General features: G+C 34.0%; 1 protein-coding gene across 3 annotated transcripts in view; it reads right to left on the bottom strand.

The window, feature by feature from the left end:
- SPOCK3 (SPARC/osteonectin, cwcv and kazal like domains proteoglycan 3) overlaps window positions 1–20,095 on the bottom strand; it is a 334,334-nt gene that overhangs the window by 22,882 nt on the left and 291,357 nt on the right. For 2 of the 3 annotated variants that reach the window (XM_021706488.1, XM_021706489.1), the window contains one exon: window positions 18,058–18,177. The exons of the other annotated variant lie outside the window; for it this stretch is intronic. In XM_021706488.1, coding sequence (XP_021562163.1) covers window positions 18,058–18,177 — 120 coding nt within the window. The remainder of the gene's footprint in view (window positions 1–18,057; window positions 18,178–20,095) is intronic. 3 annotated transcript variants of the gene reach the window in all.

Here is a 20,095-nt window from a genome sequence, read left to right as displayed (position 1 = left end):
CAGCTACTTGGAAGGCTGAGGCAGAAGGATCGCCAGAGCCCAGCAGGTCGAGGCTGTGGTGGTTGGGAGCGGCCACTGCACTCCAGTCTGGGTGACAGAGTAAGACTCCAACTCAAAAAAAAAAAAGTATGCAATGCTATCTGTTAGTAGAATTTCTAAAAACGCCACACTCCATGTTTATTTCTTCTACTACACTATTCTGAATGTGTCTAGGTTGTTGTGTCTGAATTGTAATATGACCTCCTCAGTATGGTAATAAGAACTTTTACTTGTAATAAAATCTGTGCCGAATTTCCAGGAGTTTACAATTTACATTATAATAATAAAGGTGAAAGAAGAATATATAAAATGCTCCCTAAGAGTCAACAAATATGATCAAATCTGCTATTGCATCAAATTAGATAAAAGAAAACTAAAGGACAATTTTAATTTATAAAATTGAACTCTGATATTAGTTGGGAAACTGATACAACTGATTACACAAACAGTTCTTAGGAATCTGAATGTTACTTAACATGACATTTTAAAAAATTCAGAAATAATATACTCAGCAGTTGTGCAAAAATTACTTTAAGAGTGAATTCAGATTGCTGGGTATGACTATATGTAATCACCTTAAGGCTTATGGCATTCCTTGACTTTATTAAAGTTATTTATTGGATCATTGTTTTTATAAGGATTTCTTCTATCGATTACTGTTCTTTTCACCAACTTTCATATCAATTTTCTACACACTGACAACCACAGCTCAAATTTTATAAGAAATGAGATACTTGAAATATTTAAAATAAAACTTTTAAGTACAACCTTTATAATTTACCTGTATTGTAAAAATCAATCATTATCCTAAAGACTTTCAATACATAAGCTAACATTTTTAATGGTGTTTTCAGACTCTAGGAAAGGTATGAAAAATGGATACTTTATTTTACAGTGTTGTGGGGGCCATGGCTATTGGCCTCCTAAAGGTTTACTAGAAAATCACTGGCATAAGGCAGATTGACTTATAGGAGAAAAGACATACAAATTTATTTAATGTGTATACACGGGAGCCTTTAGAATGAAGACCCAACTGCCCAAGAGTTACAGAAACTTAAACATCGTCTCCATGTAACAGAAAGTAGGGGGCTTGTGTTCTGGCAAAATAAGTCTTGAGAGAGAAAAGAGGAGGAATTCTATTAAGGGGCAACAAGTTGATTGGAAGAACAAATGGATGAGGGAACACAGAATGACTTGTAAATTGCTCTCTTTGGAAATTGAATGTGCCAGAGACAGGCATTATTTTGTAAGATAATGCTTAACTCTGAAGACATTTTAAAACATTCTGTTCTACCCTCCTTTATATTCATCATTTTTAATCTTTCTTCTTTGTTTTTCCTAAACTTGTCCTTAAATACTTATGTACTTGTTATTCATTTCTCAGCTAATTTTTAAAAAAATTTAGTCTACATCAACTCTTCTTCACTTCTATTGTTTTAACTAAAATCCCCCTAGCTCACAATCAACAACATCTCCAGTCCATCTCCCTCTTTGGAATGCTATACTTGCATATGTATAAGTACAGATACATATAGATATTATATTTAATTAGTACTTTCATTCTATAATGCACGGCCACACATATCTTGAACAAACCACCGTTTTCCCGTCTTATGTAGGAATTTGTTCACTGGTGAAGGCTTTTCTTCTATCTCTACATGAAAACTCAGTAGGCCCTATAATATTTTCGTAAGTAGCAAAAAGTTGTATTGCTTTAAGTACAAATGCAAGTTAATCAGCATTATGAAATGTCTAATTTTATATAATAATCATACTCCAAACTCAATTCTTTCCCTCGCTAGCTTTTGCTGTTGCAAAGTCAGATACAAGAGAATCATGTTCTTCAGTCCTTTTCCATTTTTACTTCCAGCTATCTGCCTCCAACTTCCTTACAACCACTTCCAGTTTTGATGTGGGTGGATGAAAGATGCATAAGTGTGGGTTGGGAGGTTCTTACTTATTAAATTGATAATTGTCTAGGAAAGTTCTGTGTTGTCAAGTCTATCAGGTTTTTAATGCGCTGTCAATTTTTTTTTCCTAGATTCTTTTGTGGGTCTTCCAGGGGTCCCTAGAGTAAACACTTCAGTGTACTTTCTGTGATGTATGATATCTTCCTCTGCCTATTACCTCTTTGTCCCTGCATAACTGTGATCCAGTTTTTCTGCTGGGATTTATTCAATATCCCCAACAGTCCTCTTCAGTGGAATGTTGTGCTCAAATATGGTCTACGGTAGGTATTCTTATGTTTCTAGCCTAGACACTTAATTCCAAAGCAGCAACAAGTTTGCTTAGATGCCAAATATCTAAGTAGATCATGGGTGTCTCTGACTTTTACATCTTCCTGGTGAGATTCAGGTCACGATCTGCTTGTCTAGGAACTTGAAAAACCGTCTGAGTGGTTCTGTTGAAATCCCTCTCACAATTGGAAGTGGTGGGAAGCCCTTTCATCCCTTCTTGTAGGAATAGTGGGATCAGTGCACAGCTCTTTCCAAAGAAACCCTCTTCACACATTCTGTTGCCATTTTTGCTACCTTTACTCTCTTAGAAACTTCTTTGGTTCTATAGTTTAAGGGCAGTTTACTTATATCTGTGAAATTCTTTCACTACAGTATCTAGATTAGTTTTTGATGGAAACCAGATGCCAGCAATCCTGGGAGGGTCATCTTTAGAATCCTGTCTAACATAATGTCTCCAAAAAGATGATACTTAAGCAGCAATACAAAAAGTGAAATGATTAGCAATCTGGGATATGGAGGTAAGCGTTCTGGGTAGAAGGAATAGCAAGTGACAAGGATGTCACATCAGGGCATTCATGATGTCAGTGCAGAAAAGCAAAGGATCAAAGCAACTGCAGTTGAGTGAATGAATAGACAGTGGTTAGTTAGCAAGATCGGAGCAACAGTGGCCTGCTCATTCATATCAGTCACAGAAAGACTTGACTTTTACTTAGATATCATCCATCTCCATCTCTGCTTCCTCTTCCCTCAAAAATGGTTTCCAGGTGATTTAACTGATCAACTGAAATTTAAGACTTGACATTTACTGAGTTGAGGAAAACCAAGAAAGGGCAGATTTGTATGAGGCATCTGAATTTGGGCTTTGGGCGTGTTAAGTTTGAGATGCCTGTTAACCTTCCAAGAGAAGAATTGAATAAGAAGTTAAACATAAGATTCTGGAGATCAAGGTTAGAAATATGAATTTGGAGACTGTCTGAATATAGTTAATATTTTAAATGGGATACTGAACAAAATCAATGAGGCAAAAATTGCAGCTAGAAGAAAAAAGTTTTAAGCCTTTGGGACTACCAACATTTAGACACCAAATAGATAAGAAGAAATCAGAAAGTCTCCGAAAGAGGGCCCCACAGGTGAAAAAAAATCTCTATTTATATACTGCTATCTTCTGAATGCCTGGGAAAATTCTTGGCAAATAATATGAATTTAAAATTTGTGTGTGTGTGTGTCTGAGTCTCACTTTGTCACCCAGGCTGGAGGGCAGTGGCACGCTCACGACTACTGCAGCCTCAACTTGCTGGGCTCAGATAATCCATCCACTGCAGCCTTCCAAATAGCTGGAACTACAGGCATGTAACCCCATGCCTGGCTAATTTTTTGATTTATTGTAGAGATGAGGTCTTGCCAAGTTACCCAGGCTGGTCTTGAACCCATGGGCTCAGGCGATCCTCTCACCTCGGCCTCCCAAAGTGCTGGAATTATAGGCATGAGTCACCACGCCAGGCCTAAAATATTTTATAATGGTTAAATGAATTAAGTGCTAAGTCTAAAGTGAACATGTAAAGGGTGGGCACATGTATGAAGAAGAAACATGAGGAACAGATTTAAATGTGCATTCAAACAACAATTGTCAAGTGCAAGAATGGGTGTCACCAAAGCAAACAATCTACAGTGTCAGGAACACAGCAAATGATTAACACCCAGAAAGGATCAAACCAGTCACGGTGTGCTTTGTGATGGAGCGGAATTTGACATGGGAAAGCCAAACGCTTCGTGCTGAGTTTCAAAGGACATATTTTTTTAATTACAGTAAAATATAAATTGAAAAAGACTATTCGTTGAATTTATCACCTTCTTAGATAACTTTGAAAACGTTGGATGCTAAAAGCTAAGTGAGATTATACATGGCAAATGCAACCCAAACAACAAAATTGTTCATTATTAGCTGTCGGATACAGTTTAAGAACAGGATCTAGGGGGAAAAAAATACTTGGACAACACTCATTCAAGGACTTATTTAAGGAAAAAGGCCAGTATCCCATGCACCATCATGAACACTGCTGGAAAAATAAAAGACTGTGCTTCATTTTTAAAGAGAAAAAATCATCACCAGGAATTTTGCAGCCTCATACAGATGTGATGACTTGTAGAATATATTAACATAAGGAAATCTTCAGCTAAGGGCATGGAAAATTATCAAGGAAGTAAGCAATATATTATATTAAAAGCAATTATTTAAAACAATCTCTAGGTAGGAATGCAAAGACTGAGGGGGCACTGATAAAATATTTTTTCTTAATTGTGAAAAATGTGAATATTATGAACATGCTCATAATTATTAAATGCCAAGATTCTGACACCTGGATATATTTTTGAAATATTAATTAGCACAAAGACAGATAATAAATATAAGCAAATAAAATGCATGCAGAAGTAAATGAACAAAAATCTTTCTCTGGAGAGTTGGTAGAAGTTTCAGCACAATTCACTTAAGGAAGTTTTAAATGTGTGCATTGCTGCATATCAATTTAAGTTATTTATATTTACATAAAAAGAAACACAATGGTCAGAGGCAGTATAATAAAGGCAAAACAATGATTATTAATTTTTGAAAATATTCCTAAACTATCTAGGTAAACTGAAACAGGAAAATTTCCTCTGGGCAAGTATGTCTATATGTCCGTGTGTACATGTGCACCAGAGGCAGTGATCCCAACTTGGATGAGTCATGTACTTGATCCCAGTTTGATATTACTTACACTCTGAGAGATCCATTGGGAAGTTTCATAATTAAGAGAATAGATTTTAGAGTCCATACATCTGGAGTCAAATCCCAGCTCTACCACTTACTAATTGTGTGGTTTTGGGCTTTCCCTCTCAGCCTTCTTCAACTATAAAATGAGGCATAAAATACCTACCTTGCTGAATTGTTATAAGAATTACATGGAATAAGGTAAATGATTGCTTTTAGCTGCTGAACTCTATGGCACTGGGACTGAATCAGCACCTGCCTGTCTAGAACTCGGTGCACTCATTAGTGCTGAGAATTCTCTGTGCATTCTGCCCCCTTATCCTTTCTCACTTAGCAGTTTTTGTAATCCCTTGGAGAGCACCAGCAGCCCCAGGAAACATCTAAAGTCTTTTGTAAAAAATGTCTAGCAAAGTATTTTTTCTTAAATAACATTTCAAAAAATTCTGAAAGGCAGACACTATCAAACACAAAATCTTTACCAAAAAAAAAGTCCAACATTCCCTGAATATGCTACTGTAGAAAATGAAGTTATTCACTTCTCTAATGCAGACACACAGGCAGTTCACATCCTAATTTTTTGAAATAGCAAGCCTATGGTATCAATTGCATTTGCTTAGTCAGCAAATAAGTCATTAGCATAACTGAGATTAACATAAATCAATGTAAAACTATTCAAATGAAAGCAAAACCTGGGTAAATATGCATTTCAAGTATGTTATTTTAATTTAGTAGAGGAATATAATTATTGCTAGGATGCTCTATCACATCAAAAATTGTGGATAGATTTAAATATTTAAATGCAAATATATATTAAGAAACTATATGGTTCAGTATTTTAGTTAGAAAAATTTTTTTAAGGAACACAGATAAGGTACTATAAAGTCAAAATGGAAAGGATGTAGCGAGAAAATATTTGTAATCCAACGAAGTGTTAAAAGATTAAAATAAAGAGGTAGTAATGATTAGCAAGTTGCCACACAATGTACTTTGTATGATATCTTATATGTTAAAAATATGTCTGGTTATGTGAATATATATGCAGGTATGGAAATGAGGTAGGATTAGAAAATCACATAAATCAAGTTGCTAACATTTTTTCACCTCATGGCAAAAAGGAATAAATGGAACTGGTGAAAAGACACCAAATCTCTTAGACTAACTTTAAGATGGGAATCTGGTAGACCTAGTGTTCCAGGATGAAGTCACAAAACCCCGACCTAACCTCACTAACACAATGGGATGTGGTGAGAAGACTAGCCTAAGCCAACCAAGACCAATTTAAGACCACGATGGTGTCAAAAGCAACCTCTGCTTGTTCTTTTCGCCCATTGTACAATAATTATAATGCATTAGCATGCTAAAAGACATGCCCACCAGTGCCATTATTAATTTACAATTGCCATGGCAACTCCTGGAAGTTACCTTATAAGGTTTAAAGTGGGGTTAAAGTGGGGAGAAACTTTCGATTCTGGGATTCCCTGCTCCTTTCTTGGAGAACCTATGAGTAATCCACCCCTTGTTTAGCATATAATCAAGAGATAGCTATAAAAATAAAACTCAGGCATGTATAGCTGTTCTTCCTGTAGACCAGCTCAGGCTGCTCTGCCTAACAATCTGTTTTCTGTCATTGCAATAATCTTATTTTTTAATTTTCCACATGAAACCCCAGCAATGCATGTGGGTTGCTCTGTCTACTGGGTAGCCGTTTTCTTGTTTCTTGGTTTCTTTAATAAATTTTCTTTTTTTCTCCCCCTTATGGTTTACACTTGAATTCCTTCCTGCACAAAGTCAAGAACCTACTTGGCCTCTCGGTCTGAGCTCCAATTCTGGGGTTTTCCTGCATTACCTCACAGCTATTTTTTACAATAAGGATATATTATTTATGTAATTTAAATATCAATTTTACAAAATAAAGAAAATGGAAAATATATATTGTTACATACATTCATTCTGTGATCTGTTGAAAATTAGCATTCGCTTATGTCTCAAAAGAATCAGTATAAAATTATTTGCTTTTTTATGGGCTAGTATGTGGTTCAATGCCTGCTGTGGTATGTTCAGTTACTTGTTTCCACATTAAACAACCCCAGATAATTAAGTTTTGATTTATTTTATTTGCTTTTCATGTATATTTTTGCCTTTGGTTTTAGTTGTTATTTCTGGATTCTTTCAAGACATCTATCAGGTAAACATGAAAGGATTTCATGAGTTACTCAATTGACATTGGAGTAAAATTAAATAAGAATAGTGCTTATGTTATAACTAACTAAATATATGTAAAGTATCTAATTTCAAGGTAAAATTCTCTGTTTTTTTTAATTTTTCTGAAGATATCTTTTTTTAACCTCTCTGTGACTATCTTTTTTGAGGGTATGATGTTACATTTTGACTAGATTCTGATAATTCAGATTACTGGTTAAAATTGCCTGAACACACTGCATGATTTAATTTTGAAATGAAGGTATTTTATTGAAAACAGAATGTAATAATATTGACAAATTTTACTCACCCAGTGAGAGGCCTTCAAAAATTGCCAATGCTAATAGTAATTGCCATTGTTTGAAATAATATAGTTCTGAAAGAATAAAGAATAACCAAAAATTGGGTTCCTAGTAGATCCAATTGGGTGACTTCCCAAAACAAAAAAATATAACAAATAATTTTATTACACTACATAATTTTATTATGCTACAACTTTCACTTAGTACTTTTTAATTTTATAACTACAGTTTTAAACTACATAGAATGATATTAGTTTCACTAATGTAAGCCAAAAATAAAGTTTTAAGTCACCCAACCAACTGAATGGACCCCCTCTGACAAGGGAAACCTGAAAGAGGGTTTGACATGCCTCATTATACCTACTCTTTTGTGAAATTTTAGGCACAACTAGCCAGTATTGACATTGAAATAGAGATCATAAGACTGACAGACAGACTCTTGGTGATAAGATACCAAATTATAACCTGACTCTGGTATAGCATCACATGACAGATAGTAGGTCACAAAATAAATACAAATATTTCACACTAAATACAAATTTCAAAATAGCTCTACAAAGCTGTCTTTTGTGGGGAAATATTTACATCTATAGAGAACCTCCATTATCATAGTCATATCTTTCTCCTTCCAGACTTTTCCAGATCCACGAGAAATTAACTGAGAGTCTCACATCTTTAAAGTCTGAATGACAGAACTGGACATCTATTCTCTCTAAGGGCTGCCACCTATAGGTTTCATTTATATATCAAGAACCTTATCTTCCTCAACCCCTCTTTATTTCAACTCAGCATTTCCTTTAATGATTTTTAACATTCTTTAGACAGAACAATTCTACCAATTGCCAATCAGAAAATCTTTGAATCAGTCCACCTGTAAACTCCTGCTTGTAGAAGTCCCACCATCTTGCACCAAACCAATGTGAATCTCACAGATGCTGATTTATGTTTTGAGGGTAACTTCGGTCTACCTAAAAATGTATGAAGGCAAGCTGTAACTCAACCATTTTGGGCACAGTTTTTCAGAACCTCTTAGGACTGTGCCACTGCCTAGATCACTCACATTTTGTTCAGACTAAACTTTTTAAAATATTTTACAGAGTTTGGCATCTTTTGTCAACACTGAATATAAAATATATAATTTCCATTAAATTAAAATATACAAATCTTAAGATAATTCTTTAGTAATTCTAAAGTGTATAATTAAATTTTGTTATGGGGTTATACTGTCTACCTAAAAAAGGAAAAAAAAATGCCATATGTCTCATTAGTCTAAATAATTAGAACCTAAATAAGCAAAATTCTTAATCTTTAATTTTATTACTTGAAATAAAAAAAGAAAATTTACCAAATCTTTTGTTTTTGAAAGATAAGTTTCCTACTATACTAGAAGACTCCTAATTGTATTAAGATGGGGGAATGTTTTAAGTCATCTGATTCCAATTTCAATTTTCCTCTCAGTGTGAAGTCAGCATGACAAAAAGCGAGGGACATCTTGGTAAAAATTAGAATGTATTCACTTACCCTGAAGGTGGAAATAATTCTGTCATTTACTCTGACTGAAGAGAACATTTTGCAAGTAGGAAAGCAAAACTGAGACATCATCTTAATCTGAGTCAAACTGTTAATCTGAGGAATTTACATATGATGCTGATGCCCTGATGCTTTCCAAATTGATAAAGAAAAAACTAATACCATAACACTTTCAAAGAAGTATGTATTCTCGGTTGTAATCATATTTTTAAAAATGCTGAGCATAGTATTTCTGTTATGTAATTTTTAGAGATTTAAATAATAAAACAAAATCCAGGTAGATAGATTACAATGCACACAATATATTCTTATTGGAAATGCATCAGCAAGGATTTTCATGCTAATGATAATAGAATCAGAAGCTAAGTAGCTCTTTTTCCTTAAACTTGTTATTGTAAAACACATTTTATAGTTTTTGCCAACTTAGTTGCTTTCTTATGGTCATTTCTATGTTTTTCAGTGATAACTCTAAAATATAACCAAACAAAATATATTTTAAAAGTCTGATTTTTACATTTGTTTAACTTATGCACATTCTGCTTATGTAAGATTTTTTAAATTTGAAAATGAGACATAAGTAGTTTTAAAATGGTTTAATTAAAAAAAACATGATAATGCTAACCTTCTTGTCAATTCAAACCATTTGAATATGAAATATTGGAACTATCAAATTTAGGCAATAAAACAATTTTTTCTTGGGTAATAGCTGTGCAATTCTTTATATAAAGGCTGTAATAAAATTTAGTTGATTATAATCTCAGGTTAGTATCTAAAACAACACGAGTGTTAAGAATAATACTAAAATTACTAGAAAAAAAACAACTATTTTTCACCATATTCTAATTTTTGTAGTGCATAATAAGATGTTTAACTAATGTAAAATATTAGCAATGTTAATTTGAGAGCCAGCATATGAGGTATGAGGCATGAGGCTTCCCCCTTTCTTTATAACACTATATTCTACTTTCAAGGCTACTGCCTTTAAAATGAAGCAGAGTATCCTTCCATTTAAGTTTCATCAAGTCTTGACTACTATCAGAATCTTGTCATTTTGGAAACTGTATTTTATTCAACAATTAAAAGAGGACAGCTACAGATGAACTTATCACTCCTCTGAAATCAGGAAATTGTCTAGTTAACAGCTTGTGATTTTGTTTATTAGTTTATTCATTAAACAAATTGTTATTGAGTCCCTGTCACATTTGGAGTCCCTGTCACATTTATAGCAGTTGGGAATTACACAGTGGAAAATTTGAAAGAGAAAGAAAGCAAACATTTTTATATCAGGTAGCAATATTTGCTACAAAGAGTAACAAAGCAGCATAAAGAGGAGATGCATACTTTGCAGTAGTATTGCTATTTTAGATGGGATGGAGGATAGGGAATTGGTGATGGACATCTGAGCAAAAAGCTGGGAGGGAGGAAACCATGCAGAGACCTGGGGATTGAGTGTTCTAGGACAAGTCAAAGGCATATACGAAGCAAGTGCTTCTACTATGAGGAAGCATATTAATCAAAAGTTCTGTGATACTTAGAATGCATAGAGAGTTCACTGGGCAATGGTTAGTTCATAAGAGTAATTTGTACTTATAGTTTTTCAACAACTGACTTACAATTAGAGGAAAAAATAAAGTTAGCATACTACTCAATCTGCATTCATCTTAAGGTAGTATAATTGGCAGCTATATAGATAATATGTAAATACTAAGCATGTATTATGATCCTGGGTTATGAGATCAGGATAAAGGAAAACAAAGGTTGTTACAGCTTAATTTGTATTCCTACTAATTATAAACAAAACAGAAAAATTAAGCACATAGATAAAAGGTATGTGTTACTCAGGGAAAGAATAACTTAAATATAAAATTTAGTGGATTTTCAGATGACTTCAGATTGACCCTTAAAAAAAGATGATTTGTAGTTCCAAAATAGGTAATTTCATAAGGTTCAACCTAACATATGCATGCATGCTTAACAATGTTTTACAAAGCACTGGCCCTTCTTTTGGTCAATATTTTTAGCCTACTTTTATGCATTGCACCCATGGGCCTTTATTGTTCTGTGTGTTGGGCTAGGAAACATCACATTTCTAAAACTCTGTTTGTAGGGAGACAAATTGCCGAATTGTTCAGGTCATTTAAGAATACGAAGTATTGACAAAGAAGACACGTGCCAGCACCCATTCTCTACTTTCTTTCTGCATGCCACAGTTCAGGGTGAGTGCAGGTTCACCTCTACAAGTCATTCCTGAACTTTTCGCTGTATGTTTATCTATAAAGTTAGATCAAACAAGTATAAGTTTTGATAATTATTTTGCAAGACACCATATATTCTATTCACATGTAGTTTAATATGGAAAACAAGTTCTGTGATGCCTCTAGATAGTGAAGTAAAAATGGTCATATTAATAAACATTACATTAATAATTTAAATGTTACTGAACATTGAGACCCATAAAAAGACAAGGTCTATCTCAAAGTTAATACTGTACATATAAGAGATATTGACACTTAAGCATTTTTCTGTGCATAATCAGAAAAATATGTGATTTGGCCTTCTCTTGCTTATTTGCCCCTAACATCATTATTCTAATATGTGAACACAAATAAGCTCAAAATACATTGTAAGTAATATCTAATAAAAGTACAGATCGATATTTAGAAGGAACAGAGTATTTTCTTAATTTCATTATTTTAATTATTCTTCAAGAATATGTAATGGAGAAGCAAACACATAAAGCAAAAATTGCCTGAAATGTTAATCACTGAAGGTCCATAACAAAATATATTTTTGAAATAAACTAATAAAAAATCAAGAACATTTCATTAAGAATATTTTTCTCTATTGTGACAAACATACGTGTGCAGGTATCTTTTTTATAGAGTGATTTGAGTTCTTCAGGGTATACCTCTCACAGAAACAAAGATCCGAGTATCACATGTTCTCACTCATATAATGGACCTTGAACATCCAATGTAATACTATAAGAAAATGACTGACAGTACTGGGAAACTATGGGGGGGGGGATGGGATTAACAGTCACAAATATCTGTCTGGGGATGGGAAAACACCTCTTAGCAACAGGGTGCCTGAATGAAACGTAACTGTACACCTAACCCTTAACTGCACCCCACAAAACCATAATAAAAAATATTGATTAGCTGGGCTCGGTGGCTCAGCCTGTAATCCCGCGCCTTTGGGAGGCTAAGGTGAGTGGATTGCCTGAGCCCGCGGGTTCGAGACCCACCTGGGCAGCGAGACCTCATCTCTACAATAAATGAAAAAAAAAAAAAAAAAAAAAACAGCCGGGCATGGTAGCGCACATCTGTAATTTCGGCTACTCGAAAGGCTGAGGCGGAAGGATCGCTGGAGCCCAGCAGGCGAGGCTGTGGTGGCCGGGAGCGACCACTGCACTCCAGTCTGGGCGACGGAGTGAGACTCCAACTCAAAAAAAAAAAAAAATTGATTAATAAAAAAAGAGAATATTTTTCTCAATGTTATTATTAAGACCTACTGTCACTTTTTCTATATTAAATTTGAAAATGGTTGAGTAAGCATAGGGTTATTAAGAATAACCCAAATGTTTAAAAAGACGCCAAATAATTAAATTAATCCTCAGCAAAAAGAACTAAACTGGTAATATCACATTTCCAGACTTCAGACTTTACTATAAAATTACAGTAACCAAAATAGCACATTACTGGCACAAAAACAGTACATCAATGGAACAGGATACAGAATCTAGAAATAAGACCAAAAATCTTTAACCAGCTCGTCTTTAACAAGCCAACAGAAACAAACGTTGGTGAAAGGAACATTTCATATGGTGCTGGGCAAACCAGCAAAACACATGCAGTAGCATGAAAATGAACCCCTACCTATCACCATATGCAAAAACACACTCAAATTGTATAAAGGACATAAATGTGAAACCTCAAACTATAAGAATCTTAGAAAAAAAATCTTCCTGGACACTGGAGTAGATAATGAATTCATAGCCAAGTCCTCAAAAGCAAATGTAGCAAAAACTAATATTGATGGGTGGGACCCTATCAAAATAGAAAGTTTTGCACAGGCAAAGAAACCATCAAGAGAGTAAAGAGTCAACACATAGAATAGGGGAAAAATATTTGCAAGCTATGCATCAACAAAGGCCTAGCATCCAGGATCTCTAAGGAACTCAAACAAATTGACAGTAAAAAAGACAAATAACACCATTAAAAAGTATGCAAAGGATATGGATACTTCTCAAAGGAAGACATACAAGCAGCCAACAAACATAAAAAATGCTCAGCAACACTAATCATCAGATAAATGCAAATAAAAACTATAATGAGAGACCATCTCACACCCACCGATCAGGATGGCAATTATTAAAATGTCAAAAAACATAGTAAAAAAACAGCAGGTGTTGGCAAGGCTGCAGAGAAAAGAGAACACTTCTACACTGTTGGTAGGAATGCAAGTTAGTTTAATCAGTGTGGAAAGTAGCTTGGAGATAACTCAAAGAACTAAAAATAAAGCTACAATTTGACCAAGCAATCCCGCTCCTGGGGTTACACCCAAAGGGACACAAATTTTTCAACAAAAAACACCCCTGCATGCATATGTTTATTGTTAGCACTATCCACAATAGCCAAAGCATGAATCTACCCCAGATGCCCATCAAAGGTGGACTAGATTTAAAAAAATGTGGTACATATATACAACAGAATACTATGCAGCCATAAAGAACAACACAATCGCATCCTTTGCAGCAACATGGGTTCAGCCAGAGACCTTCATTGTCAGTGAACTATCACAGAGACAAAAATCTGAATATCGAATGTTACCACTCCTAAGTGGGCCCCAAACATTGGGCACTGGCACAAGAACGGAAACAGCCGAAGCTGGGCACATCTAAAGGAGGGCGGAAGAGAGGGAGTAAAAGGTCCCCAAACCACCCATTGTGTGCCATCCTCTCGACATCAGAAGCCCAAACTTTGCCTTCATGCAATGTACTCATGGAGCAAATCTTCACACGCAACCCCAAATTCTAAAACTTAAAAAAAAAAAGACTCAGATATTGACACCCGATCTGGAAGACAAAGTAATATAATTTTCAAAAATTCTAAAATTTTAATGTAATGTAAAATGTAGAATTAAGCAGTCTCATTTTCTTAGGGCAAACATTTCAGATATTTCTTGCTGAATTCTTAATTGTGATGATGTTAAATTATGACATTGAATTAAAAACATGCTATTACCCATTAAAAAGAATAACCCCAATGTTTAAAAAGTTCAGTATACATAGTCTAAATAAAATTTGGCAAAATTAGTTGGCATCACATCTATTAGATGTTTAAGATTATAGATTCAGTTAACCAATATATAAAATCCTTGTTTAATATCTAATACTTAGATCGTTTTTTTAAAAAAGATAAACACTACAGCATGATTTGCAATTTATATACTTTTGTCTCTTCTACTTATAGTTTAGAGAAGCTGTATATACTTGGGTTTGTCAATATATGTATTAATTTTTGTCACATTAAAAAGATATGCTATAAGTAATTATGTGACTATAAAAAGTATAACATTTATATTTTCAACCTCGGATAATTTGCCACAAAATGCTGACACAGCAGTTTATGACTATCCATCTCATAGTTTTCTCCACAAAATAAAAATTACTGTAATTAAAAGTTATACAAATAAATGATTTTCCTGAGAAAAATAATGAGATAAGAAACTCTGTATGCAAGACACTATTTTGTTAAAAAAACCCCACATATTTTATCCTAATAGAAAATGACTAATCAGTCTAAAAATCAGTCGACAGCATCTAAATACATTTTTAAAATTATACAAGATTCACCATAAATATTCTTGTTTATGGTCAATGTTGACTAATTTTAAAAAGGTTTATTTATAAGATTTTTTAAAATAATGTTAAATATTATACTGATGCAAAACTAAAATTGGCTTTTTTAACTCTGTTTGAATGGCAAAAATGTTCTTAGATTTTAGGTCTGTCCTTAATAAGAGGTTGCAAAATAAGTTTTTTTTTGCCTTCAGTGCAAAATGCCTAAAAGGCAAACATTCTGTATCTTATCAGAGTCTTTTTCATTGTCTTATGTTGACTTTATCCTATATTGAATTATTAAAAACATAAAAACAAAAATACAAACACCTCAAAGTCTACTCAATGTCATAATAAAAAGTCAAACCCCACCTGTGGGTTTTTACACAAAAGAAACTTAGATGAGTAATAAAGAAAGGTTGACAATAATTGTTAGCAAATATACCAAACAAATGTGATAAAACAGAATGTAAGAGTGATAATACTAATACGTCAAGTTCTAAAAGCAATAACCAGAATAGAGTCTAACAATATAAAGTGATAAGGAACATAATTTATTAATGGACAGAACAGCAATAAATTAACACACTCTAAAAAAACAGAGTAACTAACACATTAGCAAAACTACCCAAATGCTAGAAGGACTTAATTAAATACAATTAAAATGGAAGCCATGATTGTACCTTTCTCAGGATTAAACAGAAAAGGGATAATTACTTATATTGTTTTGTCTTGTTTGCTGTAAAAAAAAAAAGGTTTTCCTGCAATATTTTTTGTTCAAATTTACCAATAACGAAAAAACAAATTAAATTAACAAAGTGTAATAGCATACTCATCAAAATGGAAGAGTTAGAAATAATGGTAATATTGTTTCTAATAGGGATGCTGACAAAAGTTAACTCTCATGCTTTGCTGGTAAAAATTCAAAATGCCCTAAACTTTTGACAAGGGAGTTTGACAATGTCTATTGTCATATGTGATTTAAAAAGCATGCATATTTTGACTCATTGTTTCCACTGCTTCAAATCTTTCTTATAGAAATAAAAGTCACAAATTGACTACAGCACTAACTGTCAGGCAGAAAATAATGGATATGATAAGTTATCATTCTGGGGGCACTAATTGATTAAATTACGGTGTAGTCACGCAATGGAGTATATTGATTGCTTTTTGCTTCATTTCTAATTCCATTTAGTTTTATTTAGTGAACTCTATATGTTAAACTCTATTTTGGTTCTAGCAATATATTTCTGACTTCATTGAGTTTTGGGTATCTAGTGAAGAGAGATTATCATAAGTAGATTATCACTATGTCAGACAGTGATAAGTGCTATGAAGACAAAATAAAAATAGAAAGGAGATGGGGAGTATGAGGTTGAAAGGTTGGTTCACAAATTAAATATGATGGTGTTAAATGAAAGGATTCACCCAGAGGTGGTACAGATCTGAAGAGCTGAGGGGGTCAGCCACTTCCTGTCAATGGACTTGTCATATCTATTTATGGATAACTTCCTTTTGGAATTTTACTCCTAATTGGCTTCTGACTCTTTCAACTAGTATAAATAATACTGTGGCCCCCTTTTTCATTTACTCTCCAAAGATATTCAACTCCAAGTGAGCTTCTTGTGATTAATCTACTATCTTAAGAGAGTGCCTTGGCATTTCTTGAAAGAAAAAGCCAAGATGGAAAAATATTTACTAATGTGTAGAACTAGCAGGCACCTTGCTGGGTGCTGCACAAGTTCTTCTTTTATCCATCTTTAGCTCTGGAAGGAATCATTATTCTGAACTCAAGATCAAAGGACACATTTGAGAGCAAGTAATAAATGTATTCAAGTGTGTGTAGTGGGAGGGCAGCTGTGAACAAAAAATTTTTTAAAAATATCTACAAGGGTCTGGAAGAAATCTCTCCAGCCAAAATATATGTTATTCATAAATACAGGTGTAAAATTTTTAAAAATTAAAAAAGAAACATACATATAGAAACAAATATACTTAGCTATTATTTCTATTAAACAAGTTCAAGCTAAGATGCATAAATATATTTACATCTGCAAAAATTTTATCAATAAATCTAAAGACGAGTCTCAAAATCTCTTCTATAAGAGAGGGAAAATACTATAATTTCCTAATGGAATTCTGAAGAAGAAATACATGGACAGTCATCACACATTCAATGACAATTGCCATATCTAAAGGTAATGCTTAATTGTACTCTTCTATTAAATTATTTAAGAACAAAGGTAATATTCATAACTATAATAGGTTGGGATTGTAGAAAATTCCTTAATGTGAAGAAAGCAAGTAAGACGTGTTATCTTCCTATGTGATTTTGTTAGAAATTGCACTTTGAGGGGTGCATATGGGAGTGGACAGGTCATATCACAACAGTGAAGGTCACACAGCTGGCACTTCCTTGTCAGCTGAGAGATGTGGTTGTAACTGCCGCCCTGCCCCCTTTGCTTACATTTTGGAGCACATACTTCAGTCTTTGAAAGATTTGGCCCATGTTATAATATCCCCTTTATCTGCATTAAATATGTTTATTTCATGCAAATAAACATAATATAAAATGAAAAATTTATCAAATTACTTATAAAATTACCTATTTTAATTTGTATTTCTTACTTAAAACAAACTTTTGAAGAATTATACAGATGATGAAAACATCCTATGAGTCACATCATTCTTATTTTTTCCTTTGTGTTTTACTTATTTCATTTGCAAATATCCTCTCTTGTCCACCCATCCATTTCACATAGGGCAACTGAGACATTAGCAAAGAAATCATACAAAAGTTGTGATATGGGGAGTCCTGCTGCAATCTCTGAAGATTGAAGTTCTTACCTTTATCTTTTGTTTTGTTCTATTCTTTACCACTTTGATGAAACACTGAAAACTATTCACATTCTTTCTAGTCTACCGGAAGATAAATTCTCTCTAAGGAGGCATTTCCTTTTCCACCAATCAGAGTTATCCCAAATGCATTATTTTTCTTGCAAAATAATGCAGGTGTGCTTGAAAGTAATAACAATGTCCTGATTTTTATTCAGTATCTACATAATGGCTAAACATTAAAATATGTGTTTTCCTCTAAGTGGTTCACTGGATATAAAACCTCATATCAAAGACAGCAACCATCAAGTTAAAAAATCTTACTGCTTCTCTCAGGCCTCAGCAATGCCTTTGTCTTCTTGTTTTGGCTTCCGCTTTCATGAAGGGCCTTGAACCAGTCCCGAAGTCTGTTTGCCACTTCTCTGAACTCCAGGTTGCTGCACGCTAAAAATAAAGAGAAACAACACAAATCTTGAAAAGTAACGTAGCACCATGTCAGTGCTGTCTCTCCCATTATTCCAATGAAATGAAAGGTAATAAGAATGGAAGGAAAAACATATAATACAGTGACTAATTGTGTTTCAGCTTTTTCAAAGTTAAAAGTAAATACATGCTAACCGTAAGATGTAATATGATGACAACGTTTTATGCAATAACAGTATTATTAGTAGAATTCAGCTTCCACTCTTCACATGAATATGACAATTGGTTGAGGATTCTTATTGTTAACACTACAAAAATTGAGTCATAACATTTATGTGATGAATACTTTTGCCAAGGAAAGGTGGCAAAAGTAAATAAAGGCTTGAAAATACAAAATGAGTATTAAATATCTATTATTGGCCATACCTATTATAATGTGTTGTGATTTATACTTTTTCATTAGTATACTCAATATATGGAGGAATGCACATTACAAATACATGATGTTGCTGTTTAGTTTAATCGTATATTATATATTTGCTAAGCATAGAAAAGAGAATTGTATTATTTGCCATTAGGAAAGATTATAGAATATTTAAAAAAATAATGAAGCCGGGCTCGGTGGTTCAGCCTGTAATCCCGTGCCTTTGGGAGGCTGAGGTGAGTGGATTGCCTGAGCCCGCGGGTTGGAGACCCACCTGGGCAACTTGGCGAGACCTCATCTCTACAATAAATAAAAAAATAGCTGGGCGTGGTAGCGCACGCCTGTAGTTCCGGCTACTTGGAAGGCTGAGGCGGAAGGATCACCGGAGCCCAGCAGGTCGAGGTTGTGGTGGCCTGGAGTGGCCACTGCACTCCAGTCTGGGCGACAGAGTGAGACTCCAACACTCCAACTCAAAAATAAATAAATAAATAAATAAATAAATAATGAAGTGTTCCTGCCGTAAAAGGTGAAGTATTAGCAAACTTTGACAACTAGAACTAAAATTAACTTTGTTTTTTTAAAAAATTATTATGTACCGATATTTATATGCTTTAAAAAATTGACCGGGCACAGTGGCTCATGCCTGTAATCCCAGCATTTTGAGAGACTGAGGCAAGAAGATTGATTGCCTGAGCTCAGGGGTTCGAGATCAGCCCGGGCAACTTGACAAGACCTCATGTCTACAATAAATTTAAAAAAAAAATAATTAGCTGGGAGTGAGAGCACGCGCCTGTAGTTCAGACTACTTGAAAGGCTGAACCTGGGCCCAGCAGGTTGAGACTGCAGTAGCCGTGAGCGTGCCACTGCATTTCAGCCTGGGCAACAAAGTGAGACTCTGACTCAAAAAAAAAAAAATCGTCTACGACTTAAGCAGTAGCAGACTATGAGTATGTGTAAAAGAATGCTAAACCATGGTATTCAAACTCAGTAATTTACTGCAAAATATTTTGAAAATACCAAAAGCACTTATTTGCAGTGCTTAGAGGACATTGTTACTACAGCCCTGTCTCCTGTTTTTGTTGCAATTTTGCAATTTCCTCAGCCAACAATCATCTCATATTAATACTCATTTGTTCATATTGTGAAAATAATTTTATGTCATTATAATGTTACATTTAATATGAACTGCATACATTATATTATAACATGTGTCATGAAAAACATAACATTGTGATGTAATGTGATATAATATAACTCAAGGCAATTTTCTGACTCTAAAGAAAATAAGATCCTAGATTGAAAGGGCTTCCAGTGCTCAGGATAGGGATTAGCAAATCGCTGTGACAGTTCAGAGCACTGGAGACAAAAATGATCTTTTAAACTTCTGTGAGAGAGGGTAACCAAACTGTCACACCAAAATATAAGAAGTCAGAGTTTCTTCTAATTTTTTAATGACAACATTGGAAGGCAGCATGATAACAGAAGAATTACTTTATATTTCTACCTGACAAAACT

The sequence above is a fragment of the Carlito syrichta genome, unplaced genomic scaffold (genome assembly GCF_000164805.1).
Source record: "Carlito syrichta isolate Samal-C Ts95f unplaced genomic scaffold, Tarsius_syrichta-2.0.1 Scaffold315643, whole genome shotgun sequence".
Classification (NCBI taxonomy): Eukaryota; Metazoa; Chordata; class Mammalia; order Primates; family Tarsiidae; genus Carlito; species Carlito syrichta.
The sequence above is the reverse complement of the archived record's forward strand: the minus strand, read 5'-3'. Positions and strand labels throughout refer to the sequence as shown.